The sequence below is a fragment of the Leptonychotes weddellii genome, chromosome 6, assembly GCF_054177405.1.
Source record: "Leptonychotes weddellii isolate Sample4059 chromosome 6, ASM5417740v2, whole genome shotgun sequence".
Taxonomy (NCBI): domain Eukaryota; kingdom Metazoa; phylum Chordata; class Mammalia; order Carnivora; family Phocidae; genus Leptonychotes; species Leptonychotes weddellii.
The window spans coordinates 109,187,267-109,205,928 of NC_138374.1; the positions used below are offsets into that span (position 1 = coordinate 109,187,267).

The following is an 18,662-nucleotide window of genomic DNA, read 5'->3' on the forward strand; positions in this document are numbered from 1 at the left end:
AGGCAGACGCTTAACGACTGAGCCACCCAGGCGCCCCGAGAGCTGTTATTTTTATTTTGTAACTTTTTATTAAAATAAAATATATTCAGAGAAAAGTACACATGCCATAACAGCACAGAACAATGAATTCTCACTAGTCGAACACATTTCACAATAAGAAACAGAATATACCAGCATCTCATAGGTTGTGGGATTGAGTCCTGCATCTGGGCTCCTTGTTTCATGGGGAGTCTGCTTTAATGATTCTCTTCCTCTGCCCCTCCCCCCACGTGCGTGCGCGTTTCTCTCTCTCTCCTTTCTCTCTGTATTGCCATGGTATCTTATAACACTCCTTTGGTTTAATTTTTAATCAATGAATATAAAATAAATCTTTGTGAACAGTGTCAGAAAAGTACACAACCTCATTTTTTTAAAAAAATATTTTATTTGAGAGAGAGAGCGCGCCCACGTGCGCTCTGGCATTTGTGGGGGAGGGGCAGAGAGGTAGAGACAAGCAGACTCCCCACTGAGCAGGGAGCCCGGTTCAGGCTGGATCCCAGGACTCTGGGATCCTGACTTGAGCTGCAGGCAGGCACTTAATTGAGCCACCCAGGTGCCCCACAACCTCATTTTTTTCCAGAGAGTTGTCATGTTAGGAAGATTTTGGAGTCACTCAACACTGATTTATAATCTCAATATCCAGATTGTGACTTTGGAAAATGAGAACTCATTTGTACCTACATTTCTACATTTCTAAAATAATTGTAAAAATAGTAGCTACCTCAAGCATGTTATGGAAATTCTGCTGAGGATAATTTAGTACTCCACATTTTACTGATCCCTAAAAAAGTTGCTATTAAAAATGGTTTTAGAAAAAAAATCCTAAGCCAAATTTCATAAATACATTCCAAGGAAGTATATCTCAATTCAGGGGGGAAAAGGGGTAATAATGCATTTAGGGGAAATATCAAAAGATAATAAAGATGAAATTATAAATGTGTCATTCTCTCTAATTCTCTTTCCTTCTTTCTTCCTTCATTATCTCTTAAACTTACCTGTTGATAATAAAAATCTAAAATCTCTCTACTTCATATAGGTTTTGAATAGCCAACTATAATAACAGTTTCTTTTTAATTATATAACTGAGTATATTCTATGGACTATATACATACTTGACAAAATATCATTTCTACCCAACATTTTTCCAAAATTGGCACATTAGGGATAAACAACGAAAAGTTTGGCTCATTTCTCTTATTTGTATCTCCTGTAAAGTTTGCTTAATACATGCCAAAGTACACTTCCAAGACTTTAGGACACCGCAGCTCTTATACCAACCTAGATTTTACCCAGTAGATGCATGCTCAGAAAAATACAGATGTCAAAAGTGAATATCATAAAGCAGAAGCCACATTTATGTTGGTTCTACCATTTTGCCTGGTTTGAACAATCCTGGAAGCACATGGCTTTACTGAAACTGGTGCAGCAGAAGCCTGAGACTCTAGTATCTAGCTTCATGGATGTCAAGGGGCAGGTTATGCAGTATTTACTGTTGATAACAATTACAGTAAATATGGTATGGTCCTGACCCCAGCATTGTGCAGGTGTGTTCCTAATTCAACTTCAAGATCTTGGCAGAAACAGCACATGCCCAGGCCAGTTTTGTGGTGTGCTAGTGGGGCAACATCAAAAACTATATCTTACATCTAATTGGAGCCTCAGTATAACACTGATGGAAATTAAGGGAAAATCTTGATATTATTAAGAGAAAAAAGTTACCTTCAAACAAGCAGTAATAGGACTGATGAACTTCTTATTCTTAACATAAGTGATGAAAACAAGGAGAAAGTGGAATAACATCTTTAATATGTTAAATGAAAATAATTGCCAACCAAGAATGCTATAACTACTAAAAATATTTTCAAAAATAAAAGAAAGATGTTTTCAAATAAATAAAAATATAAAGAGTATGTCAATAGTAGAACTCTACCCAAAGAACGGCTAAATGGAGTGCTGTAGACTAAAGGAAAATGAAACATGAAAATTCAGGAAGGAAATAAGAGCAAAGAATAAGGGGTCGGGGAAGGAGCTTAGGTCTGTGGGTAAATATAAGAGAATATTAACTGCACAAAAGAAAACTAATAATGCTTACATAGCAAATAGATATGTAGAATTAAAATGCATGGCATCGATAACACAAAAGCCAGGAGGGAAGAAATGGACTCAGTGTGCTTTGTTTCTAGGACTTTCAAAGAAGTTGGAGAAGTAATAATGTCTACTTAATTATCATTACTCAAGGTTCAGTATTAAAATTTCTAAGTTAACCACTACAGAATAATGTTTTAAAAATGTGTAATTAATAGATTAAAGGGATAAAAATAATCACAAAAAACTCACACATGATAATCCTAAATAAAGACCAGAAAGTAGAAAGGAAGGAACAAAAACAGATTTCTGCTTATGGCTAAGATGGAGTAACAGGAACTGGATATACCCTCCCACCTGAAACAACTTAAAAAAAAAAAAGACAAAATTTAAAAAACAATAGTTTTTAATACATTGGAGATTAGTCAATGAGATGAGCCCTGTGATCACCCCAGCCTAGTGCCTGAGGGTTTCTTGCCACACTACACAGTATGGTGGTCTTCCTGAGGTGAGGAGATAGAACTGAGAATTATGAAACCAAAGCAGGTAGGATTCAGAGTGCAAAGTACAGGAGAGAAGTGAGCTGCCCAGACAGATCTGCAGAGCGTCCACATTAGGTTTTTAGCTGAGTACTGACCAGAACATCTGAATGAAAAATGTATCAGAGGCCAAGAAAGGTATCACCTGAGAATGTTAAAGGGAGGAATGCCTGGAGTCCACTTGGGATTGGGGAGAATTCCTGTTCTCACAAGTCAGAGTGGAACTCTTCATGATTTACATGGCATTCATAGTGCTCTCAGGAGGTTTTTACCTTAGTAGTGGGGAAAAGCTGAGCTTAAAGCAATACCAGAAAGGATCAGTTCCCAAGTAAAGTAAATGAATTCCAGAACAAACTCAAAAGTATTTATAGGAGTACAAAATTATCCAATAACCAAAGAGGTAAGATTCACAATGTCCCCAAATGAGAGAATGGGAAGGAAAGAAAATATTTGAAGAAATAATAGCTGAACATTTTCCAAATTTGAGGGAAACTACAAGAACATAGATCAAAGATGATCAAACACTAAGAACAAGAAGCATAAAGAAAACTAGAGTAAAACAAAAGATAATCAAATTGCTTAAACCTAGAGATAGAAAAATTTAAAAGCACTCAGAAGAAAAACACCCCAGAGGAACAAAAACAAGAAGAGAGTAGACTTTTTGTCAGAAACATTGCAAGTCAGAAAACAGTTGAAACAACATCTTTAAGTACAAGAAAAAAAAGAAGAAAGAAAGAAAGGAAACCTGCAACCTAGAACTCTATACCCAGTAAAAATACTTTTAAAAAATGAAAGCCAAAGAATAGATAAGCAAAATATGTTTTTCAGACATATAGAAGCTGAAATTCTTTACTAACAGGCCTGCATGATGAACCATATTAAAGGAATTCCTTCAGGCCCAAGGAAAATGATGCCAGATGGAAATCTGGATCTACATAAAAACTGAAGAGCACCTTAAAATAGCACCTATGTGAGCAAGTTTAAAGATTTTTAGATTATTTAAATCTTTTAAAAAGATATCTGATGGTTTAAAGCAAAAATGATGAAAATAATAACAAATTATTGTGGGTTTATAATATACTAAAAGTAAAATGTTGACAAGAGCACAAAGATTGGGAATGCAGAAATGTAGTATGTTACAAGGTCTTTATACTATATGTGAATTGGTATAATATCACTTACAGGTGGATTCTGATACGTTAAAGATATTTACTAAAAACCTGAAAGTAACCAATAGAATAACATAACAAGGAGTTATAGGTAATAGCCAACAAGATAGATAAGTTGGAATCATTAAAAAAGAAAAAAAGAACCTATTTAATTAATCCAAAACAGATCAGAAAACAAAAGGGTGGTAATGAGGGAAGCAGATGGGATGAATAGAAAATAAACAGCAAGAGGACAGATTTAAACTCAGCCATATCAGTGATCACATTAAGTGTAAAAAGTCTAAATATCCAAAGTAAAAGGCAGAGATGGGCTGACTGGATTAAAATATAAAGGCCCAACTATATGCATTCAACTAGAAACCCATCTTACACAAATATACAAATAGGTTAAAAGTAAAATATGGATAGGTATACCATACTGTAGTGGGTTGTATGGTGGCGCAAAAAGATGTGTCTATAGCATAATCCCCACAGCTTATGAATGTGACCCTTTTTGGAAAAAAGGGTCATTGCAGATGTAATTGAGAATCTTGAGATCATTCTGGATTATCACAGTAGGCCCTAAATCCAATGACAAATGCCCTTATAAGAGTGAGGCAGAGGAAAATTATATAGAAGAGAAGACAATGTGGCCACAAAGGCAGAGATTGGAGTGATGTGGCCAGAAGCCAAGGTACATCGGGAGCCACCAGAAACTGCAAAAAGCAAGAACAGATTCTCTCCCCGAGCCCTCAAGAGAGAGTGCAGCCCTGCCAACATCTTGGTTTCAGATGAATGGTCTCCAAAACCATGAAAGAATACATTTCTGTTGTTTTAAATCAACAATTTTGTGGCAATTGTTACAAAAGCTCTATGAAACTAATCCACATGCTAACAATGATCAAAAGAGAACTGGAGGGCGACTGGGTGGCTCAGCCAGTTAAGCGTCTGCCTTCTGCTCAGGTCATGATCTCAGGGTCTTGGGATTAAGTCCTGCATTGGGCTCCCTGCTCAGCGGGGAGTCTGCTTCTCTCTCTACCCTTCCCCCCTGCTCGTGATCTCTCTCTTACTCTCCCCCTCTCTCTCTCAAATAAATAAATAAAATCTTAAAAAAAAACAGAGAAAGAGAGAGAGAACTGGAGTATAGAACAATGTAAATGTAATAAATACCAATGAACTTAAAATGATTAAAATGTTAAGCTTTACGTTATGTATATTTTAACACAAATATTTTTAATGTAAGACAGAACAGGAGTTGCTGTATTAAGTCAAGTGAAATGGATTTTACAACAAAGAATATTACCAAGGATAAATAAGTTCATTCTACAATTATAGAGTGATCAATTTATCAAGACAACATAATAATCCTAAAGATTTCCACAACTAATAAAAGAGCTAGAAAATTTGCAAGTATTTGTTATTTAAACACATGTATGGGGATGCCTTGGTGGCTCAGTAGGTTAAGTGTCTGCCTTTGGCTCAGGTCATGATCCCAGGGTCCTGGGATCGAGCCCCACATCAGGCTCTCCACTTAGCAGAGAGTCTGCTTCTCCCTCTACCTCTGTGATCTCTCTCACTTTCACTCTCTCAAATAAATAAATAAAATCTTTAAAAAAAATAAACACATCTGTAAACAATCCATGGATCAAACAAGAGATCAAAAGAGAAAGTATTTTGAACTAAATGAAAATGAAAAACATAATAACAAAATTTGTGAGATATAGCTAAAGCAATACTTAGAGGTAAATCTAAAGCACTGACTACCTATGTTAGAAAACAAGGATTTCAAAACATTGACTCACCTTCTACATCAAGAATTAGAAAATGGGGGCACCTGGGTGGCTCAGTTGGTTAAGTGTCTGCCTTCGGCCCAGGTCATGATCTCAGGGTCCTGGGATCAAGCCCCACATCATCAAGTCTGCTCCCTCTGCCACTCCCCCTGCTTGTGGTCTCTCTCTCCCTCAAATAAATAAAATCTTAAAAAAAAAAAAAAGAATTAAAAAATGAGGACCAAATGAAATTGCAAGTAAAGAGAAGAAATGAATAACTGATCTAAATTTCATATGAAGATGCAAAGGAAATAGAATAGTCAAAGCTACTTTGAAAAAGAACTTGGAGGACTTAACTACTTTGATTTCAAGCTTTATTATAAAGCTACAGTAATCAACACAGCATAATAGTGGCAAAAAAAAAAAACACAACAGATCAGTGGAAAAGAAAATAATTCAGAAAGAGACCATTACTTATATGGTTAATTGATTTTTGACAAATGTGCAAAAGCAATTCAGTGGAGAAAGGATAGTCATTTCTATAAGCGATGCTGGAACAATTGGTTATCCAGATGTAAGAAAATAAACTTTGATCCATACTTTGTACCATATGCAAAAATAAATTTGAAATGGCTCAAAAAACACAACAAACAAAATGATACAACTTCTAGCAGAAAAACATAGTGGAAAATTTTTGTAACGTTGAGTTAAGTAATGAGTTTTTAGACACAACACTTTAAGTATAAAGAATAAAAGAAAAAATTGGTACACTAGATTTCATCAAAATTAAGAAGTTCTACTCTTCAAAAGCCACTGTTATGAGAATGGAAAGACAAGTAACAGACAAGGAGAAAATATTTGCAAGTCATTTATCTGATAAAGGACTTCTGTCCAGAATAAAGAATCCTCAAAACTTAGAAAAACAACCCAGTTTTTAAAAGTAGACAAAGACTTGGGGTGCCTGATAGGCTCAGTTGGTTAAACGACTGACTCTTGGTTTTGGCTCAGGTTATGATCTCATGGATCATGGGATCGAATCCCCCAGGTCAGTCTCCGCACTTAGCAGGGGTCTTCTTGAAAGATTCCCTCCCTTTGTCCCTTTCCCCCACTTACTTGCACTCTCTAAAATAACAAATAAATCTTAAAAAAAAAAAAAAGTAGACAGGGTGCCCGGGTGGCTCAGTCGTTAAGTGTCTGCCTTCGGCTCAGGTCATGATCTCAGGGTCCTGGGATCGAGTCCCGCATCGGGCTCCCTGCTCCTTGGGAGCCTGCTTCTCCCTCTGCCTCTCTCTCTCTCTGTCTCTAATGAATAAATAAAAAAAAAAATAAAATAAAATCTTTAAAAAAAAAAAGTAGACAAACACTTGAACAGGCTCTTCATCAGACATATGGATGGCAAAAGAACGCATGAAAAGATGTTCAACATCATTAGAATTAGAGAAATGTAAATTAAAACACAATGAGATATTTTTAAAATTATGTTTGACTGTAGGAAGTGTTCCTGAGGATGTTACCAATGTATAAATATACAAAGAAACATATTGGGCAGACATACTGCATTGCTTCACCCGCTCAGAGTGGTGGTCTCATTGAAAATTGTAATGGACAAATAAACCAGGAGGAGAAAAGATGTGAGGAGCTGACAAAGTCAATTAAGTGAACTTGTTCACACACTCAATATGATATAAAGAGCAAAGAGGAGACTCTACTGGAAAAGCATCTAGAACCAGAGGTGAAAATGAGAATGAGGGGTGATGGATGGAGTGATACCACTTTTTATTTTTTGTTCCTCACAAAATTTTCTTTTCTGTTGACTGACCCAGTTGTCTCCAGACCCGCACTGCACTGCTGTGTACTAGTGGAGCTCGCTATCAATGCACAAGATGCAACGTTCATACCATTAAAGTCGACAGTACGTGCTCCTAAAGGAATGTCAGAGCCATCACACATTTCCCTTATGTGGCCAAATTAGGGGTATCTGCTGTCCCATTACTAAGCAGCAAGGACAGTCCTATAATTCTTTATCTGTCAAATCGAACACTTCTCACTGGGAATAGGACAAATGGGAGGCCATGCTAAGATTGATGTTACTGTCTGCTTTACTGGTAATTAGTAAAGCTGAGCCAGGGGAGGAAGGTCTGGGTTAAAACAGCAGGCAAGAAAAGGAGCAGGAGTTCTGGCAAACAAGAGGGTTTTACCTGAAAATACTCTTAGCTGTCTCTCTCAGCTCTGGTGCTAATGGCTAATGCTAGAAGCCACTTGATCCCGTTTTCCCAGAGAAGAAAAATTGGACTCAAGCTGATTTATGAGTCTGCCCAGTCTCCACTTGGACAAACTGGAGATGTGATGCAACACTGTCTGGGATTTGAATACCGGTATCTGCCTGGAGCCACCTTTTGGCTCACCATTTGTGGCTTAATTTCCTTGATTGGTTTCCAGGTAACCTGAAATTAACAGTTATCCCCAAATTACACAATATCAGAGATCTGCAGGCTGACAGTGAGGCTCTGAATCAAGACGAGTGTTTCCTGGGAAAGCTGCTTGGGTATGATGGAAAGGAGCTTGCTTCTGCTTACCAGTAGTCAGTACCTTGAACACAAATGGAACTGAAAGGTCTTTTAGGAAAATGGCAATGGAATTCAAATGGTCTCAAGGAAAGTAACCGTAGAAGGAAGACCCTGAGCAACATTGTAAATCAATGTCTTCAGTAACACTGTGAAAGTAATTATGTTATTGGACTATTCTTTTGATGTACCTTGATAAAGATCAATCGTAAAGATTGATAGCAAGAAGAATTTATTTCAAATATTCAAACAATGTTCGGCAGATATGAAACTTAATGATGCTTTGGTAAAGCAAGGGCAAAGTTTAGATCAAATTCATTTTGTTTTCATTTAGATCATAATTGTAAAATTGTAAAAAATACCACTATTACAAAGAAAAATACCACAATTACAAATAAAAAGTTATCTGCAGTAATAATGAAATATTATTCATAGGATAAAACTCTATATTCTGAAATAGGCTTCTATAAATTTATTAGGTAAAAATGTGTCCTTAATTTATACAAGCTTCAGAAGCTGTTTTATTTATTTTTATTTATTTTTTTTAAATTTTTTTTTAAAGATTTTATTTATTTATTTGAGAGAGAGAGAATGAGAGACAGAGAGCACGAGACGGAAGAGGGTCAGAGGGAGAAGCAGACCCCCCGCCGAGCAGGGAGCCTGATGCGTGACTCCATCCCGGGACTCCAGGATCATGACCTGAGCCGAGGGCAGTCGCTTAACCAACTGAGCCACCCAGGCGCCCCTCAGAAGCTGTTTTAGGTGGTCCTCCACAAACAATTCTTGAAATGAGCAAGTTTTTAGAACATTTCCTTCTTCCTTTACATAGGTTGGAAATTTTAACGCACACTCAAATATATGTGCCCTCAAATATAAATTGAAATAAATATTTCTCTGCATTATTTGAGAAATAATAAAGAAGTTATAACCAAAGTATTTTCATTGGGATTCTCCCTCTTTGTTGAAAACAGAACTATAGAAGATTATTATCACTCTTTCTTTACAATAAGAATCAATGACTGAACAATATGAAGTTAAAAGCAAGCCTATTAGATGGGGCACCTGGAAGCCTCAGTCAGTAGAGCATACTATTCTTGATCTTGTGTTGGGATTTCAAGCCCTATGTTGAGGGTAGGGCTTACTGTAAAAAAAAAAAAAAAAAAAAGCAAGCAAGCCTATTAGCAAATTTAGCTACTGGCAACAAGCAATCCAAAAGATAGCATTTTCTTATTCAGTAAATGTAAATGTACTAGGTTTTCATTGCTACAGGCAAAATTTAGAAGTTACAAAGATAATAAACCTGGAAAAAAATCACCTATTGAGAAAAATTCAACAATTTTGAATATAGAATGCCTAATGTGAATTTATTCCTCTCAAGCATGAAGCCAAAATACAGTAGGAATAACAAGCTGTATTAGGGATATATAGATAAAATTTTCCAAGGATCTAAAAGTATGTATTTTATTTGCAAAAATCATAGCTATGTAACAATATATTTATTTATACATTTAAAACTAAATTAAAAATGATACTGTATGGGCATAATGACATCTACTGGACATTTGGGTTAATAACAGTTAACAAGAAGGTTAATTTGAAACTCACCTAACTTCATCATTAATAAAATCATGTAAAATAAAATTAGATTGCAGTTAATACATTTATTTTCCTTCTTTAATATAATGTAATATGTCTGTGGAAAATAGTTACTTCTAAAGTAAGAAAGGTTTAATTACTTCTCAACCAGGCCTCCCAACCATCAACACAGACACAGACAAGCCTTTTAGCCTTTAGGTCTTAGAATCCTGATATGGATTTATCACATAAATTTAGGAGGAATGTTCTTCATATAAATGTAGGCTATTATATAAAACTCATAAAAATTTAGTTTGGGGCGCCTTGGTGGCTTAGTCGGTTAAGTGTTGGACTCTTGGTTTCAGCTCAGGTCATGACCTCAGGGTCTGGGAAAGAGCTCCCAACTCAGTGGGGAGTCTGCTTGAGATTCTCTATCTTGCTCTCCTTCTGCCCCTCCCCTCCCGCAAGTACGTGCACGCTCTTTCTCTAAAATACATAATTTAAAAAATTTAGTCTGAGTTTCAACAATGGAAAATTTTTTAACATCTGGAAGTCATACTACTATATAGAAATACTTTTTGGTTAGAACCATCTTAGGGGTGGCTAGGTGGCTCAGTCGTTAAGCGTCTGCCTTCGGCTCAGGTCATGATCCCAGGGTCCAGGGATCGAGTCCCGCATCCGGCTCCCGGCTCCGTGCGAAGCCTGCTTCTCCCTCTCTCACTCCCCCTGCTTGTGTTCCCTCTCTTGCTGTGTCTCTCTCTGTCAAATAAATAAATAAAATCTTTAAAAAAATAAATAAAAATAAAAATATTTGCTAAAAAAAAAGAACCATCTTAAAGGAAATTAATACCAATAAACATTATATCCTAGTGGTATAATTTACCAAGGTAAATAGATTGCTTATACTAAGATTTTGTTAAATGAAAGATAAAAGCAAAATATTTGGGTAAGTCAACAAAAATGATGTTTGAAAAATACTGAGTACTGAGAATTCCTAAAACACTTTATTAGAAAGAAAAAAATGGCAAAGAAATACCAAAAATTCTACAGTTAATTTCAATATATTCTAATACACCAAAACGGTCTTTAGAGCTATCCTAACCAAATCTCAGCCAATTTCAGACTAATTAGGTTTAATCCTTATTCTAACAAATTCGTAAACTAAGTGGTTAAATGATCTCTGCATTTTTAGCTACTCTTTATTCATTTAAGAGAGTTAAAAACTTTTATGGCTTCCATATATGAACAACTTTGGGATGCGATCAGATCTCAAACAGCCACTGGAATTAGGCTTCTGTGGTCCTGAAACCACATGGTTTAGTACTGGTAATAGTGATCCAAAGCTGTTGAAAATAACCAATTAGGTTTCAACACCTAATCATTATCAGGACTAGGTGACAAGTGTCTCTTGTAAGCAACAGCATGCTCTTTTCAGGTCAAATTATAACTCTAATCAGTTCAAAGTTAAGGGTTTTTAGTATATAATGGGCAGGTTGAATTTAATTTGCCTAGAGGAGCTCACTTGCCTATCTGGATGGTCCAGTCAGTCAGGGAGATAAATGGAGATGTTGTTTGTAGCATTTGTGAGATTATTTTGTCCTCTTGTCACTTCTAAGTGTGTTGGCAGAATCTTATATTTCCAAAATTAGTTTTAGAAAAATGCTTCACCTATAAAATGAGAGTAATAAGCTATTCTTTCCCCTTTTGGAATATGATTATATTCAGACTAACATAATATTTTTAAGATAATAGACATGAATAATAGTGTTAGAATCATTTTTATGACATAGTGGTTTCTTACATGCATAAAGCCATAAAATAATAAAAGAAACAACAAATATGAAAACAGTTTATTGTTATATATATATTTTTAAATTTTAATACAAAATCAGATTTTAGAAGTTGTACAAAAGAAAGCCAAAAACACTTTACACATTCATGATTAGCTTTAATATTTCTTTTTACTGTATATACTGAAAATGTTTACATTTACTAGTAAGGAATGCCAAGCGTGTCCATCACCATTTGAATAGCTTGTAGGGGATTTGTGATTTCTTCCATTTTATCTCTTCTCAAAACCCAATCTGGTTTAAGTCTGTGAAAAGAATAAAAATCTTGGATTAACAAAGTTCTTCTCTTAAAAGAGTTACCTTCACTATTTTGCCTTAACAAAAATGTGTCTCCTCCTGAACACATCACTTCCCTTACAACCCTCTCAAACAGGTGAGGGTTTATTGCCATTTACCACTGTCAGGCTATTTCTCACCATCCTTCCTCCTTTGAGGCTTATGCTATTTAGCTCACCACTGCCTTCTGGTCAACTATCAAACTCCCGGTATTTTGTTCTTTGTAAACTTGGTTCTTGGTCTTCTCTCAACTCCTGCCACCATTCTCAGTAACTTCAACATCCATGTAGCTAGCTGAAAATCCAACAATCTCATCTGTCAGTTTTGCACCCCCCTTCCTTCTGTACCACCTCAACCAACTCCTTCTTACATCATCACATGATAGCCTTCATCATCATCAGAAAGTACCCCACCAATGACATCTCAATTTGAGACTGCCATTCTCCCACCACTTCTGATTCATCCATGTCATTTGATTTAATACATCTACTGCACATATTCTTCCACCCCACTGAGATCTCTAATTCACTGACCTCAACACGTACCCATCATCCATCAGAATGCTGACCTCACTTCCTTCCTTGTCTAGCTTAGGTCCATCCCATATAATCTCCTTGGCAAATTTCATTAATGCTACTGTTTCTCTTTCTTATTAATTTCTAATGGAAAGTTCTATTTGGATTCCAAGTGAATCCAAATATCTGCCTTCTCCATTCCTATACAGCTGAACCGGAAGAAAAGAAAGATTGCAGAACCAGGCTGACTGATTTTACATCAATAATTACAGAACTAAATGGGTGCCTGAAATTGCCTAGTATGCTTCCTTCCTCTTTCCCCAAGATGACCATTTTATTCCTTTCTTCTTTTCAAATGACCTTGCCACACCCTCTCTGGTCTGCTTTTGAACTGATGCTTATAATCTCATACTTCATTAAGAAAATCACATCCATTGGAGGGGAGCTCATACATCTTTCTCACATAACTCCCTACTATGTTATGCATTTCCATCTTCTTAGTCTTCCCATTTGATTAAAAATCCAAATATCTATTAGTTGGTAAATGGTCAAAGTGTGGTATAGCCATACAATGGAACAGTACTCTGTGATAAAAGGAAATGAAATTCTAATTCATGCATCAATATAAATAAATCTCAAAAACATTAAGCTAAAAAAAAGAATCCAGTCACAAAAAGCTATATACTGTATGATTCCATTTGTGTAATAATATAAAACAGACAAAGCTAAAAGTATTGAAATAAGATCAGCAGTTGCCAGAATCTAGGGGTTAAAAGGAGATAACTGATTGCAAACGGGTACAAGGTAACTTTGGTGTGATAGAAATATTTTATCTCAGCTGAGAAAAAGGGAAGCTGTTAATTCATGTTAATCACAGTTTTAAATATTTTATTTATTTATTTGAGAGAGAGAGAGAGGCAGAGCATGAGCAAGGGGAGGGGCAGAAGGAGAGGGAGAAGCAGGCGCCCCTCTGAGCAGGGAGCCCGATGCAGGGCTCGATCCCAGGACTCTGGGATCATGACCTGAGCCGAAGGCAGATGCTTAACCAAATGAACCACCCAGGCGTCCCATGTTAATTATAGTTTTAAAAACATAATTAGCATTAAAATTTCCCAATTCCTTAAATAGAAATCAAATGTAGAAATGGTCCTCATTAGTAAATTTCAAGCAAGTAGGCTCTTTTTTATGTTATACTGTGAAATATGTAAGCATAAAACCAATTTACAACTACTACATAGTTTATAATTATGAGTAATTATAAAGCTAACTGCTATGTAACCCAGGTCAAAAAATAGTGCACTGTCAACACTGTAGGATTTATGATTTGTAGAGAAGTGCTGAGTCATGGAGATGGAGATAGGCAGGGAAGGAAGGAAGTGGGAAAGGAAAGAAGGATATTAAACATCATCAGTTAACTTAGTTCATCAAAATCAATTAAATCTTTTATTAATAGGTAAAACCAGAAAATGCTAAATTAATCATTTTAAAATAAAATTTTAATTGCCTCAGCAAAATATAAAAGTCATACCTGAAGTTCTAATGTTATAAATTTTGGACCAAAAATGAATTCATAAATAATAACAATTTTGTAGATTAAATCAGTATTACAATTCTAATTTATATCATCTAACCGAAGAATGTTGCTAGAGTTCTCTACAACAGAAGACCAATTTTTGTCATAAGAAAATTCATCAAATGTTACACTTAATAAAAAGGATGAATTTTACTGTATGTAAACTATATCCCAATAAACCTGACTTTAAAAACTATGTAATAGCATGTTTAAATTACTATATAAGTTTCTAAATGTTGACTCCACGCTTCTGAACTTCTAGCAACACAGAGCAGTAACTGAGTTTGCAACCGGGCATGGGTCCAGGGGTAACACTTAGAACAGTGCAAAAAGGCGTGAGGTGATTCAGGTGTGCTTTTGTGACAATAATCATATTCAGATACTCTTGTGTACCCAGAAAGACAATATTTAGTGGTCTTATCTTTTTGTTATGTCAAGATTCATCAATAGATTTGATTATTGTCACCTACAAAGATCTAATTCATCTAAAGCTTTGTTATCAAACTTGCATGAATTGTGGCCTAAAGTAGACCTATTATTTCACTGGGGCTACAAATAATAATAGTTTCATATTCCTTCTGCATTTATTAAAAAATTTTTTTAATAGAAAACTCCTACATCAGCCATTGGATTGCCCTAAGATACAGTATATATAAGAAAAATGGGACATACTTGATTTTTTCCTTTCACCCATAGTAAGCATCACGAGTTGTTTCTCTAGTATCCTTCAAGGGTAACCAATGATTTTTTTCCTTAGTATCATCATAAACTCATGAATTTTTCATATGATGTGGTCCATTTGTTTTTCAATCCTTTTTAATCTATACGTGTCACCACTTAACCACTAACCTCCATCTTGCCAAGTCCAACAGGCATTTTTCATACCTTATCTAACAACCTCTCGGCAGCATTCCACACAGTTGATGTGACACCACTTTGGAATATCTTCTATCTAATTACCAATTCCTTTTCAGAGCTGTTGGCTGGTTCTTTCTCCGAGTTCTGGAGAAAGTGGGGTTACCCTGAGGTTCGGTTTGGGAATTTCTCTTCTAGGAATTCTCTTCCCCTGAGGTGATTGGATTTATTACCATAGCCTTAAATGTGATCTAATGATTCCTGAATCTAAGGATTACCAAATTTAAATCTCTAAACTGATTCTTCCTAGAACCTAGAATCAGGCCTAGAACCACAGCCCTGATTTTCTAAGAGCTTGTTTGTCTCTTAACTGTCACAGGAACCTCAGGCTTCCCAAAACAAAACCCATGATTCAATGCCCCTTCCCACTCTATCTTCTCCTGTCCTTTCTGACTTTTACTTCTTGTAACTACGTCCCAGAGACAATTTCCCAGTTAAACTATTTTAGCAGGTCCTCTGAGTTATTCTCTATCCTAGTAGCTACCACAATCTTTATTACTTTATTCACTTATTTGCCTATTTACTGTCATTCTCCTGAAGTATGTGGCTCCATGCTGTGTCATAATCACAAGTTCAGCACTTTAAAGCATAGGGTGCAGCTCCATACCATACTTACTCTGACACTGATAGAGGTGTCTACTTGGTTAACCAGATAAGCTAATACCCATTTTTTAAAAATTTCTAAAGGTACATGTCTTAAACTAGTTAAGCTACTATTATCTCTATAGGTTTGCTGTTGATTGAATGGCCACCCCCCAAAAAAAGGTATGTCCACATCCTAATCCTTAGAACCTGTAAATATTACCTTATTTTGAAAAAGGGGTCTCCACAGATATGCTTAACTAAAGGATCCTGAGATCAGCTCATCCTGTATTATCTGAACTGGACCTAAATCCAACACACGTCCTTTTAAGGAGGAGGGTGGAGGAGAAGAGGCCCATGTGAAGACAGAGGCAGGGAACGGAGTTGTACAGCCATGAGCAAAGGAACACCTAGAGCCACCAGAAACTGGAAGAGTCAAGGAAGGATTCTGCCCTAGAGCCCTCAGAGAAAACGAGGCCTTGCTGACACCCTGATTTTGAACTTCTGGTTTCAAGAACTATCAGAGAATAAGTTACTGTTGTTTAAGGCCACCAAGTTTGTGATAATTTGTTACAGAAGCTCTAGGGAAACTAGTACAGGGTCTCATAAAGAACTTCTTCAGAAGGAGAAATTTCAAGTATCAGGATGATTAGGAGAAGAGTTGGAAGTTGATACTGTAGCCAGGAGGGATTTTCGGCAGCTTTCGAACAGTGTAGTTTGTTCTACATGCAAGGAAAAAAAAGTTTATACTGCAAAGCTTATAAAAAGCTAATTGTTACACTTAGTACTTAACTTTTTAATACAAGGAATTTATCAAATAACTATTAAATACCCAAAGCAACAGTGTTATTATTACTTCATTATTTCCTGAGATTGTCTACTTTAGATTTACCACAGATTCTATTTTTACTCATATGTTGTTTCTCCATTGTCAAGTACAGTATCTTGCTTATAGTATGTACTCAAAAAATGTTCGCTAAATGAATGAATGAATGAATGAATGAATGAACAGTGACACAAAACTATAGAGTACATTTACTGCTTACCTTGAAACAATTCTGGTTCTTACAGGTGTTTCTGGAATAAAGGGGATACTTATAGAAGAATTCATCTTTTGTTTATAAAGTATTCTTTCAGTATTCATTTTATGTTTACGAGCTGTAAGCTTGTAGAGACTATAAATACGGTCAACAACTTTGGACCTACTTCGAACACCCTAAAAAAGAAAATATACATTTATTAAAACTAATAAAAATTTTGTATCCCTTCTATGCTAGTAAAATCAACCATAAAAACCACCATACAGTGAACTTATGAGTCTTTAACAAAAAAAGCCATGCTTTCCAAGTTGAGCAGTTAGACTGGTTTAAGTTATAAACTAATTTGTAAGACAATTATAAAAAAGGTAAATATTTAAAGATTGTATATCTAGCTCCATACTGAATAAAAGGGTAAATATTATAGTCAATAGACCTATTATATCCAGTTGCCAAGTCCTGTGAATTTTCTCTAGATTTCCAAAGTTATCTACTTATCTCTAACAACCCTAGGTCAAGTACAGTTTTTTGCTTAGACCTCTACATATCTATACGTCCCTCCTTCCTGGATGGTCTCCCTACCTCCACACACACTTTCCCAAATCCATTCTTCAATCAGTAGCCAAAGTCATGTTGGACCTTAAACTAGAACATACTCCCTCACGTAAAATCCTTCAGTGGTTTTGTTCTTTTTTCTTTTTTTTTTTTAAAGATTTTATTTATTTATTTGAGAGAGAGAGAATGAGAGAGAGAACACATGAGAGGGGATAGGGTCAGAGGACGAAGCAGACTCCCTGCCGAGCAGGGAGCCCGATGCGGGACTCGATCAAGGGACTCCAGGATCATGACCTGAGCCGAAGGCAGTCGCTTAACCAACTGAGCCACCCAGGCGCCCCAATTCAGTGGTTTTGTTCTATCATAGCCTGTGGTCCCCCCATGTTTGATTGTAACACCTAGAGAGGTCTTACCATAGAAAAGCTTGAAATGTATTTATGGTTACAACAGGAGGATGAGGAGTCACATATATGTGGTATTCTACCTTGCTAGGATAATTTGTTACTTTCCTCGTAAATGGGAAATGGCTACTTATATAACTGTAATAAACTTTATTTTTAAAATTCAGTTTCTTTAATACATTAGAAAACCTCCTATATCAACACAACACACAGAGCACACAACACAACACGCAAACAGCTCCTATATCAACAAAAAAGGCAGGTTTGAACATACACAAAACCCTATTTAAATTGTGACAATTACTGAAGGAAAAATGTAAAAGTCTTAAACCTAAAAACCAGGAAAGATAACCTCAAAGGAAGATAACTAATACTTACAGAGGCTCGATTTGTTGTTTTCAATAAAACAGCTAACAAACAACAAGTTTTTGTAAAAATGCTTCCACCCTTGTCTGCGACTTTGTCACCAGGCTTTTCTCGGTACATTTGCAAAAGGTCCAGCAGTGTATCTATGCAATTTTCTACATCATAAACTGCTGCAGTAGTTTTCTCATACTTGAAGAGAACAGAATGAAAGCAACATAACAAACACATGTTAGCCTTAGAAATAGCCTAAGCAAAAGAAAAGCTTACGGCCAACTTTTTGGACTATTTATGGCAAGTCCAAAGGACTTCGGGAAATGACTTTTTTTTTTTTTTTTTAAAGATTTTATTTATTTATTTGACAGAGACAGCAAGAGCAGGAACACAAGCAGGGGGAGTGGGAGACGGAGAAGCAGGCTTCCCGCTGAGCAGGGAGCCCGATGTGGGACTCGATCCCAGGACTCTGGGATCATGACCTGAGCCGAAGGCAGACGCTTAACGACTGAGCCACCCAGGCGCCCCGGGAAATGACTTCTTGATATTACTATCATTTCTGGATCCATTTTATATGCATATCTGCATTTTAATTGTTTTCTTCCCAACTGACTTTAAAGTTCCACAAAATATGAATCAAATCTAAAATCTTTGAACATGAACTCCCTGAAAAGCTTAATGACAAGGCAATTTTACTGAGAACCTCGCAGGAAAAAGATAACTTATCTGTGGTAGTTAATCACAGGGTAAAATAATGATAAAGACTAAGAGTAGGATATATTTTTCCTGCTTCAAATACCTAATTGTATCACTAGATTCATACTGAAATTTGCATGGGAACAAATAATGCTAATGATACTAAGATAAAAACAACAATAAACA

General features: G+C 36.0%; 1 protein-coding gene across 3 annotated transcripts in view; it reads right to left on the bottom strand.

Annotated features, from left to right (window-relative positions):
* Positions 1-11,555: 11,555 nt before the first annotated feature.
* Positions 11,556-18,662, bottom strand: part of ASPM (assembly factor for spindle microtubules) — a 63,936-nt gene continuing 56,829 nt past the window's right edge. For all 3 annotated transcript variants that reach the window (XM_006734060.2, XM_081824934.1, XM_006734061.2), the window contains 3 exons: positions 17,802-17,978; positions 16,477-16,646; positions 11,556-11,814 (listed from right to left, as the gene is read on the bottom strand). In XM_006734060.2, the coding sequence (XP_006734123.2) occupies positions 11,712-11,814; positions 16,477-16,646; positions 17,802-17,978 (450 nt within the window). In that variant the 3' untranslated portion in view covers positions 11,556-11,711. The remainder of the gene's footprint in view (positions 11,815-16,476; positions 16,647-17,801; positions 17,979-18,662) is intronic.